At 38.3% G+C, this 12,974-nt stretch overlaps 1 protein-coding gene across 7 annotated transcripts in view; it reads left to right on the plus strand.

The window, feature by feature from the left end:
* KIAA1549L (KIAA1549 like) overlaps positions 1–5,291 on the plus strand; it is a 282,022-nt gene extending 276,731 nt beyond the window's left edge. For all 7 annotated transcript variants that reach the window (XM_031942379.1, XM_031942382.1, XM_031942380.1 and 4 more), the window contains one exon: positions 2,450–5,291. In XM_031942379.1, the coding sequence (XP_031798239.1) occupies positions 2,450–2,731 (282 nt within the window). In that variant the 3' untranslated portion in view covers positions 2,732–5,291. The remainder of the gene's footprint in view (positions 1–2,449) is intronic.
* The last annotated feature ends 7,683 nt before the right edge of the window (positions 5,292–12,974 follow it).

The raw sequence follows: 12,974 nt of genomic DNA on the forward strand, positions 1-12,974 counted from the left end.
ATCCGCTATTTCGACATGCCTTTTTGAGCATCTGCTATATGTTGGACACTGAGGGAACCAAAGAGAAAAATAAAATGCTTTGTCTGTCCTCACAACATGTACAATCAAGCTGAAGAGATGAGACATTTAATTCCATTCAAATCAGCAAGCATTAAATCTCTTCTGTGTACCAGGCAAAAGACATTTCTCTACCGACTGGTGGAGAACTGAACTCAGGATCAGGATGACTCCATTTTAGGAAGCATTTGATACCTACTGGCTGTATGATCTTGGACATGTCATTTAACTTTTTACTGACCCCAGGCATTCTCTTCAAGAATACAATTTACAGTAGCTGCTCAACAGAGGTAGAAGGATTTCCCTTTCTAGGCAGCTCTTTATACCCATGAAACCACATGTCTGATCAAAAAAAAAAAAAGACTGAAAATAATTAAAACAAGAGTGAAAGAGTCCTTGCCCTCAAGAAACTTACATTCTGCTGGGAGAAAACAACAGGTAAACAGACACAAATATCAACTATGGATAAAGTAAATAGAAAATGACTTGGGGGAAAGAGGGGAGACCTCCCTATACAGAAACATTGCTGTCATACAAGGTATCAGTTACTACGCTGTACATGAAGAGATTACTAGAGGTAAACCAAGTTCCAAATAATTGAAAAACTAACAAAAGTCCCCAAAACAACTCAGAGAACATAGGTCCTCCTTCATGACAGAGACAGGAGAGAAGCAGGATGTGTAGACTAGAATGGACATCATCTGATGTGCTCACTGTATTTTTTAAAATATTTTTGTTTAATTGGTTGTTACAAGGAAAGATTCAATTTATGAAGGGGGAGTTTCACTTTGATTTGTTTTTTCTTCATTAAATGACTGGGATGTAAATCCAACAGGCAACAATGAAATATGTTTAATTGTTTCCAAAAACAAACCAGCCCTAGAATATCAAGTAATTATAATGATAATAGCTAGCATTTTCGATAGGAGTTTAAGGTTTGAATTATCTCATTTGATCTTAACAACAATCCTGGAAAGTAGGCACTATCATTGTACCCATTTTAAAGATGAGGAAATTGAGGCAGACCAAGGTATCACTACCTACCATGGTAGATATAAGGTCAAAGACACAGTATAAAAAATTGGAGAAGGACAAAGGGCAATTTTAGTTCCAGAGGAGTGGAGGAAAGAAGTTTGGGCTAGACCTTGAAGGACAGCTGGGACAGGACTGAGGTCCAGAATTCTTTATTGGAAAAATGTTAATAGCGAGCTAGAAAGGAAGAACGTTCCAGGTAGAGGGAAGAAGTGTGAGCAAAAGCATGGAGGTGGGCTATTTCTAAAGATTCAGCTGTTTATGACAAATAAGAAAATGTAGTCTCAAGAACATTATAGGAGCTGTATCGTATAATGAAATCACTGGATGGTGCAGGCATCTTACCTCCAAACATGGCCTCATGTTATTGACTCCAAAGGAAGAGGGGATCTCTTGCTTTGTAATGTCCAACTCACATCACAGGGTTCATGAAGTCATTACTCTGGGACTGTAGGAAAGAGAACTAGACTTAGCACTTGGGAATCTTATTCAGATCAGCTTTGTCACTTTCTAATTACAGTCATATGAGCATTTAACTACTGCGAGCCTCAGTTTTCTCAACTTTAAAACTTAGAACAGTACTTGACCACCTCAGGTAGACATGTGAATTGTTCTATTTTCCTTCTTCCCTATCCTACCCTCACTTAATGCTCAGTCTCTATCAAATGTTTTATGAATTTTTGCCTAATTGAATTGAACTGAATTTCATTTACCACATTATAGTTACTAAGGCAGGAAAATCTGCAGACTCTTGGACTTTGAATTCAGAACCTTATAAAGTGTTATGGTGGCCAAAAAAAAAAAAAAAATACTGAGTTATTAGTTACATCCAGGCAATGATTTATATGGTAATGCATGCAGTTGCAAAACAAACTACGTCCAAGCCTCTCTGTAGCCAAGGGCCTAGAAGCATGGTTTCTCACAATCTAGATTCAATTTGAAAGAAGTGGAAAAATAGGATTATAGGGATTGTGACACCTGGTTTCTCGTTGGTGAAGGTGGGTCCTAGAGACACTGAGGTGAGAGGGAGAAGAGTTTGTTTTGTGACATCTCTTAAGTGGAGCGACCCTTGGGAGTGGGGAGTAATCTTGTGACTTAAAATCAGGTGACGTACAAGCAGCTGAAACTTAGCTTCACAAAATGGTGGGTAAGAGCAAAATGGAATTACTTATGCTCATTTTTAATGTAAGGAAAGACTGTATTTTATAAATATTCTCCACACAAGCCTAATCTAAAATTAACTGAAAAATCCATACAACCTATTTCCAGATCATGTCAGTTCATTTATATTGTTCTGGGTATAAAAATGTACCTCGGTAACATCTTATATCCTGTTCTCTTATTTTGACCGCTCCTTTAGGTTCCACTCCCAGGTTACATAGAGGCATATCCTCGGTCCCGCTACCAACAGACATCCCCCTCGAGGCTCCCCCGGCAGTACAGCCAGCCCAGCAACATGCACCCAAGTCTGGAACAGGCCCCCATGGCCTCCACGGCAGCGTCTCAGCAGAGCCTGGCAGAGAACGACACTTCCGACGCTCCGCTGACCAACATCTCCACGGCAGCCCTGGTGAAGGCGATCCGGGAAGAGGTCGCTAAGCTGGCCAAGAAACAAACAGATATGTTTGAATTCCAGGTCTAACGCTTAGTAGCTCTCTACTCTTGTAGCCATTGAACTCCAAACCATGAAGCCTGCAAAGAGACAAGGAGATGTGTCTTTGGTTTGTTTTTCAGTCCAGTGTTGGAACTTGGGAGCAGGGGTGGATTTCTGTCCAACCCACTACTTCCTAGAAAGGTGAACTCTGGGGTTTCTCCTAAACAGAGGAACTCCTTGAAAAGCAAAGCTGTTGACCTGTCTATTCTGCCGGCCAGTCAAGGTTGCTGGTAACTGTGGGATTGATATGCCGATACATGAAATCCATGGAATATGATTGTATGTCCTGAGAAGCCTTAGGCATGAGAGATGCTTTTTGGTAGATTGCTCTTCAATGCCATATTTCATAAGTAATCAGAGAGAGGGCAAAATCCCATTCTGATTACCGTAACCTCTGCATGCTCAATCTGTATTTCTGTGATTAAAAAAAAGGGGAAGATGAGCACCAGACTGCATTCTTTCTCATTGGAACAAGAGCAAAATTTAAATGAAAAAAAAATAAATAAAATCATCTCTGAACTTGGGATAAGGAAACTGAATCCAATCAAGTAACTTCAACCCTTTTTATTTCAAGCCCATGCTCAAAGCCAAGTGAAATTTATGTTTCTAGTTCTCCCCAAACAATCACCCTTGTAAATAGTCCCAACTCAGTTTCTCATTAACCGTACAATGGCCTGAAAGCAGAGAAGATGGCAGAGGAGACTGATTGTGGCCGTGTAATTAGTGTCTGCTGAATTCTTATTAAAGGCCCCTGTTGAGCATCTGAAAAAGTGTTGGCCTTTGGGGAATAGAAGGTATTGTGAGTTGTGCCGAAGACCTAACAAAAAAGTGAAGAGGAAGAAGAAGGAGAGAGAAATGGTGTAAAGAGCTTTGGGGAATTCTACAAGTGAAAAATGGTTATTTGAGTCTGTTTTCTTTGCCCTACATTGAAAGTAGCCTGAGAACCGACCATCTCTCTCTGTTTCTCTTTCTCCCTCTTTCTCTCCTGGAATAATAGGTACATCTACTTTCACAAGGAAACCTCTGTTTATCATAAAGCTTTCCAGCATTTTGAAACAATGCTGTTCAGTAAATGCTGCCAGGTGTCTCAAAATAAAACTCTGATTGATGTCAGCTCCAAATGGGATATGTGAATCTGCAGACTTTCAAATTCCCAGCCGGTGTTTGTAGAAACTTGGAAATGTGGGCAACCTGTTGACTTATGGGCCAATGTAAATCAATGCAAACAAGTGTATGAATTTAACCAAATCATCTCGTTTAGTGGAAGCAGGGGGTTGGGGGTGGGGGACTGGTATTTACTAAAATTACAGACTGCTGACCATGGTGTGCTTAATGTTGCAAATCCTCTTTCCCCACTGGTAGGAAATCTGACCTCTTCAGCTCATTGTAAGGGACACATCATGCCCCTGAGCTATCGAACGTGTCCAGAATTCATTTTCCCCAAGTCAAATCAAATAAAGTAACATCTTGATCATAGGCGATACTCTGGTATCTTTCATTGAGAAACCAGCTTCAATAGAAGAGGTCCCCAGTGTTGGAAATGGATGTACTTGACATCTGTGGAATTCTGTGCTAATGGCCTCCCTTCACCCTGCAATCCATTCAGCTACAGCCATATATATGTTCTTTATCTGATCTGATCACCTCATTCTCTGCATGAGTTTCTTTGGTCTTTAACCGAGATGAAAAGTCAGAGTTGGGTTAGGTTGGGAGCCATGTCTAAAATCTGAGAGAACACAAAAGGAAGATTCAGACTAACAAAGCACACACAGACTTTTAAAACTGAGCAATTCTTTTTTGGTTCGTTTCAAAGACAAAGAGCCCATCCCAGATAATACCAGAGATAATGGGTGGTAGAATCTTCAAATATCAATCTTGGTCAAACCACATAGAATAATGAGGAACCTTTTGGTAAACTGGTTGATTTTGCAAAATGTTAGTGTTTTTTGTTATTTAAAAAAATCAGATATAAATAAAATGTATTTTTATAATCTCCACGTGTATATACTGTATATTTCTACCAGTGGCCAATTTGCTATGGACGAAGAACTAAGTCAACTTGCGAGGCATTATAGACGCAGCAAGACTTTACTGATAAATCGATGTGTGGTGTGTAAATTTAATTTTAGTTAGGCAGTCAACTAACATGAATGCAAAAAGAGCCAAAGAAACTCAGCCTTTCATACAAATAGGTATTGGTCTGATAAAGTCAGTTAATTCTCCCAGTCGCTTATTAATGCTACTATATCATCAGCGCCACTGTGTCAATCCAGATGTGTTACTTTCTATCCAAGTGGTGTTTGCCTGGAAATCCTGTATGTCAAATAGAACCTTAAAGACAATTGTGCAATTTAAATATTTATGCTTTGGGATGAAATCTCTGAGCTCTGGACATGTTAGAAGTGATAATGAATGCATGTAAAATTCATGGACATGTAAATGTCCTCAGCCTTTACATTACCACTGGTTTGAATTTTTTCATATAATTTTTACAAAAAGCTGTATCTCCCTGTTTCCCCAGGAAGAGCTATTAAATCTTTGAATTCAATTCTAGTCAATTATATTTTTTTAATCTTCTGGGAAAATACCAGAATTCATTCCTTCATTAGAAAGATTTTAGTGCGTACTCTCTTCCTAGACAAGGGTTCTGTGTTCAAAAAGACTCATTAAGTCATAGTCCTTAAATGCTAGTGCTAGGAAAGAGCCTTAGAAACCATTTCCTCTAAGCCCATTTTACAGATGAGGGAACTGAATTCCAGAGAAAACAGGTGACTTACTTGCCCTAAGTGAAACAATCAACAAGTATTAAGTACCTTCTGGGTGCCAAGCACTATGTTAGACATTGGGTATATGAAAACAAAATGAAACAACCCCATTCTAATGGGGGGACAATATGAACACGCAAAAATGTATACAGAAGGTAATTGAGGGGACTCCTGGTTCCTAACCACTGATTATTCTTCTATGCCATGCTTTCTACCTTGTTTGTAATGTACATCTGTAATTTTTAAAGAAGTTGAGATAACATGGAATGGTTTCTTGGAGCGAATGGGCAATATCCCCAATTCCAACAATCCTGGATTTGAGCTGTTCTTATCGACTCAGTGGTACAATTTAAAATACAATATTCCAAACACAGTGAATGCCCTGAAATAGCAAAATTTTCCTGATTTTGATAAGTGTATTATTACAAGATTTGGTGGAGGAGTTAGGAAAAGAAGATTTAGAAATACAGTTTCTGGAGTCAGAAGGACCCGAGTTCAAATTTGCCCTCAGACACTTACTAGCTGTGTGACACTGGACAAGTCACTTAACCCCAATTGCTTTGCAAAACAAAACAAAACAAGAAAAACGAAAAAGAAAAGAAAAAAAGAAAGTACAGTTTCTTGAAACTTCTTATCCCTTTACCAGATGATGGTTTGAGAAATTTTAGGTTTCATACTCTGATTTAGTAGGTCTTATATACCAAAAAAAAAGTTTTCACACAATGCAGATTGACTTCATGTCCCAGCCTACTCACAGAATCCCAATCTCAATGTTGGAAGGAATGAGGCTATCCCAACCAACTCATACCTAAATGAGAATTCTCTATCAACAAGTGGACATCAAAACCCCAAATGTCAAGATTGCCCATTCCACTTGTGAATAGTCTAATTATTAGGAAGTTCTTTACATGAAAGGAAGGAAAGGGGAATAAGCATTTATCTTGTACTAAGGGCTTCACAAATATTTCCTTTTATCCTCACAACAGTCATATGAAATAAATGAGATATTTGTTAAATGAAATAATGTTTGTAAAGTGCTTAGCACAGTGCCTATAACCTACTGTGTACTATTCAAAGGCTAGTTATTATTAATTATCCCCATTTTATAGTCAAGAATAAGAGGGAATAAATGACTTGCCCAAGATCACACCGCTGCAGTCTAAGGTCAGTTTTGAACTCACTTCTTCTTGACTCCAGGTCTGGTACATTGCATTAGCTACACGAAGCCAAAGTCTGTTCCTCTAACTTCCATTACTCCTGAAGACTAGAAATAATCTGATTTGACGATAGAAGAGTCAAAGGTTAGGCAGTTATAAACTCCTGTGGGAAAGATTGCCACAGATGGAGGAGGAGTAGGAAGATATATTCTAAACTTAATTTCCATAGAGCAAAAAAGGAAATCTCTTAAAGTTCCTCTTAAAGAACCATATGATCAAAACCATTTGTAATAAAAATATTTTTAACAATTTATCCAATTTCGTCTCCTTCCAATCTTCTTGCCCCTTTCCATCTGTCAAGGTAATCAGTGTTAACTTAGTTTACTCTTGCAGATCTTTTCTTCACTTTGCCTTATTTAAATAGTCTTTCCATATTTCTGTATATTCCTCATTTGTCATGGTTTAATGATCTCCCATTCCATGATCAAAATTAGTTCAGCCTTTTTCGTAACCACTGGACGTGTTGCTGCCAACTTTTTCTCTGTTCCAAATGAAATAGCTTTTGTTCATTCAGTCTTGTTTCTTTTTAATTGCCTTCCAGAAATGGAATCACGGGGTTGGAGAATATGATTGATTTTACAATTGTTGTCAGAATACGCTGCAAAAGATTCTATCGATGTACAAATCCACAAACGATGTATGAATGCATCTTTTTTGTCACTCTTAGTTTCACTAACTTGAGGGATATGAAGGCTTAATTTGTATTTCAGTAGAGGGTTTGAACAATTTTAAGATTATTAGCTAAAATTCATGTTCCATTGCCAACTCATAATCTTTCCCTTTAGAGATTTCCCGAGTCTCTTATAAAGGCATATACCAAATATTCCACAGAGATTCTGGATGTCAGATTTTTCTCAGTTACTAAATAATAAGCATTTGAATAGCCACTACTAGGTGCCAGGCTCTGTGCTGAGGACTAGGGATAAAAAAGTTTGCCAACATATCACTTTTCGTTTTGTTTACCTTCTTCTTTTCATTGTTGTACATGCATGAACACAGAAGATGTTTCTCTTTCTGGAATTGCTCCTCCGTTCTTTTTATCTGCTTTCCTGCTTCTTGACCAGTTCCAGTTTTGAGTTACTACTTTATAGCATATTTTAAACTCTGACAGAGTACATTGTCCTCCCTTAACTTCTTAAGCAAAGTTCCCTTTTATTTTGTCCATGCAATAATAGCTGACAGTTTATATGGGCTTTGAGGAAATATTTTTATAGATTTTATCTCATTCAATCCAGTTGAGGAAACTGAGGCTGAGAGAAGTCAGTGACTTGACCAGGGTCACACTCCAAGGAGTACCTTAAGGTAAATTTGAACTTGTGTCCCCAACTCAAAGCCACTCTTATCTACAATTCCACCCAGTCATTAAGAGTTTATTTGGTTCTTTAGAGTAACCCGTTGGTATTTTGCTCCCTATTGCCCTGAAGCCACACAATAATTTGTAAAGTCCTGACATATTTACTCTACTGTACCATTCTTACTACATGCAGGGGGCTCTTCCACCAAGCTTTATAATGGCTGGAGATGGGAAAGTCCTTTGAAGTTCATGAAATGCTGTAAGATGTCAATATTGCTAGGATTATTGTCTCCACGTGCACGGCTAGGTTTTGTTTCAACCTAGTAACATGGAATGGACCCCATCTAGTGGATCCACCTGTGTTTTCCAAATATCTAAAATGCCATGATTGGCCAATTCAGTATAATTCAGCATTCACTGAGCACCTGCTCTCTGTTAATTATTGGCAGTTTAGAAACCTTTCTGACAGATTTGGGTTTTTATGACCCTCAGCACTGGTCCATGAAAGCAGGTCCTAAATTTTATCATGGACAAAAAGTCACATTATAGAACAAGATATGTATCAGTCCACTGAGAGGAAAGGTAGCTGAATGGATAGAGTGCTGGAACTGAAGGAGACATGGGTTTAAATCCTCCCCTAGACAAGTTCTCTCCATTTGCTTATGACCAGAACATTTAACCTCTCAGAGCCTCAGTTCCCTCATCTGAAATATAAGGATAATAATACATTCACTATATCTCACATGGTTGTTGCCAAGAGGTTCAGCTTACTAGAGAGGAGGAAGCAGATGGCCATGTTAAGTCAATCAATAAACATTTATTAAGCACCAACCGTGCACCTGGCACTGTGCTAGCCATGAGGTAATCAAGAGATCCAATTAGAAAATCCAAACACTTCACAAAGTGACTCCAATCACCCCAGAACAACACAAAAAGTCAACTAGAATTCCAAAGATGATAGGAAAGGGAGTCTGTGGTGTTCTCTTCTTTTATGATGGTTCCCTCTGGGAGCAGGTTTCTTGGGGAGGTTTTCTGGAGGCAGCCTTAGTTTCAGTTCAAAGTAATAATCACTTCAAATGCAGCCAGGAGTTAAAATCCAGTCCTTTATTGTGTCCTTCAAAGTTTTGAGCTTCAGCCCCTAGCTCCCTCTGAATGTCTCCAGCCAGCACAAAGGTGGAATATGGAATGAATCTGTCTCTGCCCCTGAGAGTGGGCTTCTGTCCCTGGCCCTGAGAGTTTCTTGCTTATATGCTGTACACTGATTCCCACCAATCATTATATCACCGGAAAACCATTATTTGTTGTAGAATTAAATCAATTCTAAACTAGATTTAACCACTGTCTCCTCAATTCCACTTAGTACCTTATTTCACGTTCTGGCCCATAACATCTCCTTGTAGGATCAGATCAATCATACTGAACCAGGCTAAATTAGATAATTATTGTCTCTATCAATTTTAATGACTTAACACTTTGTAAGGATTCCAACAGGAGTCAAAGCCAGCGCCCACCAAGGATGATAGGAAAGGGAAGAAAAGCCAGTGCCCACACTTAGGCAAACAGCAGGAATGAGTAGGTGAGAAATGGGATGTCTGCCTGCATTCAGGCATATGTCTTGGTCAATCATTCAAAGTCTTCATCCTCAAATATCACCTTTACCTGTGACCTTTCTTCATACCTCCAGAGGCTGGCATCCTCCCTATCAAAATCACTTCATATCTGTTTTATGTATGTATGTAGACATACACATGTGTAAAGTTCTATTTTTGTGCACACTTTTTAGGAATATATACACATGCATCTACATGTGGTCATACATACACATATATACATATTGCCTCCTCAATTATGTTTCCTATATACAAAGGGATATTTTCTATATACACATGCACACATACATACATGTATTGCATCTACAATGTATGTATGCATGTGTATGTGTACACACACACACACACACGTTGTTTTCCCCAATGCAATGTCACCTCCTTAAAGGCAGGGGCTGTTTAATCCTGTTTGTCTGTGCTTCCTTCTGTATTACTTTCTGTATCCCTCTACACACTTTAAAATTCCCTTGTAACAAATGAGCACACTCAAGCAAAAAAGATTTACATGGCGGCCGTGGACAAAACTATGTGTTTCCTTCTGTACCTTGGGTCCATGACCTCTCTATCAAGGAATAAATACAAACAAATAAATAAATAAATGGGGCAGCTAGGTGGCACATTGGATAGAGCACCAGCCCTGAAGTCAGGAAGACTTGAGTTCAAATCTGATCTCAGACACTTAATACTTCCTAGCTGTGTAATCCTGGGCAAGTCATTTAATCCTAATTGCCTCAGCCAAAGAATAAATAAGCAAATAAATAAATGAATAGATAGACAGATAGATAGATAATGGATGAATGAATGAATGAATAAGTAAGTAAATGAATGAATGAATGAACAATAAATAAGAAGTAGATACAACATTTTTCATTACAGGTCTTTTGGACAAGACTAGTCATTGCTCTCAAAAATGCCTTTCTTTGCAATGTTGTTGTCATATAAATTGTTTTAGTTTTGATCTTTGCTCATTCAAAGTCTTCATCCTCAAATATTACCTTCTACATATAACCTTTCCTCATCACTCCAGCCAAAATCACCTCATATCTGTTTTGTACATATGTTATGTACAACATATATATATATATATATATATATACCTATATCTAATTTATATAAAATTACATATATACACATTAGGAATATATATTCCACATATATGTATATACATACATACATGCATACACACATTTATATGTGTATATACATACATGAATATATCATAAATATTAAGTGAACATAGACATTGACTCACATTTCCATGTATGCTCACTAGTCCTTGCTTTCCAGAATGCTCTGAATTATTTCTAAGAGAATAGGATTCCATTATATTTTTAGACCATCATTTGATCAGCCATTCCCTGACTGATGGGCACCCCTGAGTTTCTAGTTCTTTGTTTTTCTTTTTAGACCATCATTTGATCAATCATTCTCTAACTGATGGGCACCCCTGAGTTTCTAGTTCTTTCTTTTTCTTTTTCCCTTTCTAATTCCCTCTTCATAATCAGAAATTCTATTTTGCTTTTGACTGTTTCCTCTCTAGCATTATCCTCTCTTTCCTTTCCTTTCCCTATCCTTACCTAGTTCCCCCATTAACCCCATTTTGTAGTTAATTATCCCAGTTTTATAGTCAAGAACAAGAGGGAATAAATGACTTGCCCAAGATCACACTGTTACAGTCTAAAGTCAGTTTCGAACTCACTTCTTCTTGACTCCAGGTCTGGTGCATTGCACATGAAGCCAAAGTCTGTTCCTATAACCATTACTCCTGAAGACTAGAAATAATCTGATTCGATGGTAGAAGAGTTTAATGTTGAGTTGAATGGATTTTCAGTGCCCTCTAGGGCATTGCCCAAAAAGCTACTAAGGACTTTAGTCCTGAGTATCCCACTGGGCACTGCCACACCAGGGCTGACTGCTGCTGCCTCTAGTCCTTTCTGAAATCTCTGTTGTGGGTTTCTGACAGTTCTATAGCTTAGAGGGACCCTCTATTTTTGCTCCCCTGGGACACAGAATCTTGCAGATTACACCTATCTCTCTAGGGAGCTTCCTGCTTGTCACCTGAGTACAGATTCCATCTTTTCTGGTAGCCTTTTTTTTTCCTTTTGGAACCAGCTGGTAGCATAGTGAATAGAGTACTGGACCCTGAGTCAGAATAGCCTTAATTCAGATCTATCTTGATGCTTACTGACTGTGTGATCTTGGGCAGGTCATTTAACCTGGTGCTTCACATTCTCTAATTATAAAATATGGGCAAGAATAGCACCTACTGCACAGAGTCGTTGTGAAGATCAAATGAAATAACATTTGTAAAAAGCATTTAGCACAATATGTGGCACATTGATGCAATATAAATGCTTATTTCCTTTTTTTTCCTTCTCCTTATTCCCTCTATTGTGCTTTTGACTGTTTCCTCTTTAGCATTATTCTCTCTTTCCTTTTCTTTCCCTATCCTTACCTAGTTCCCCCATTATCCCATTTTATAGTTAAGAGGGAATAACTTTTCCCTGATACAATTTAGTGAACCAGTATCATTTTCTTTTCTTTCTTTTTTTTTCTTTTTTCTTTCTTTTTTCTTTTCTTTTCTTTCTTTCTTTCTTTCTTTCTTTCTTTCTTTCTTTCTTTCTTTCTTTCTTTCTTTCTTTCTTTCTTTCTTTCTTTTTCTTTTTTTTTTTTTGCTGAGGCAATTGGGGTTAAATGACTTGCCCAGGGTCACACAGCTAGAAAGTGTTAAGTGTCTGAGGCCAGATTTGAATTCAGGCCCTCCTGACTTCAGGGCTGATGCTCTATTCACTGCACCGCCTAACTGCCCCAACCCATATCATTTTCTAAAATTTTAATAGGTTAGCCATCTATCATGATATTTTCAAAATGCCTCCCTTCACCCAAAAACAACTAAGAAAAAGAAAAGAAAAGAAAATCAAGTTCCCCCTTAGGGAGAAAGTCTGGTCCCTGACAGAGCTTCCCAAGCATGTGGGGTTTATTCCATAGGAATTAGAGATCCAGGATTGATGGAAAGCCATTCCTTCACCCTTCAGGTAAGAAACCAAACCACTTTGACTGTATGCTTGTGAAGCAACACTGGTCTCAGAGGTAGGGGTCTTGATTCCTTACACCTTCCCCATCCCAGGGAAAGACCTTTCTACCCTGACTTTAGTTGGGTACCAAGTACTTCAACAAAGCTATACTGAGTTCAGGAAGAACATCTCTCTTTCCCGCTAAGGGGTCCCTCTATTCTGGGACCACATACAGAAGGGCTTTGATTTTTGATGAATTGAAAAAAAGAAAAAAACCTCATTTCTACAAAGATCCAATTTTCCATCCAAGGATTGATCCTGGGACTAATTAGAA

Source organism: Sarcophilus harrisii, chromosome 6 (genome assembly GCF_902635505.1).
Source record: "Sarcophilus harrisii chromosome 6, mSarHar1.11, whole genome shotgun sequence".
In the NCBI taxonomy this organism is placed as follows: domain Eukaryota; kingdom Metazoa; phylum Chordata; class Mammalia; order Dasyuromorphia; family Dasyuridae; genus Sarcophilus; species Sarcophilus harrisii.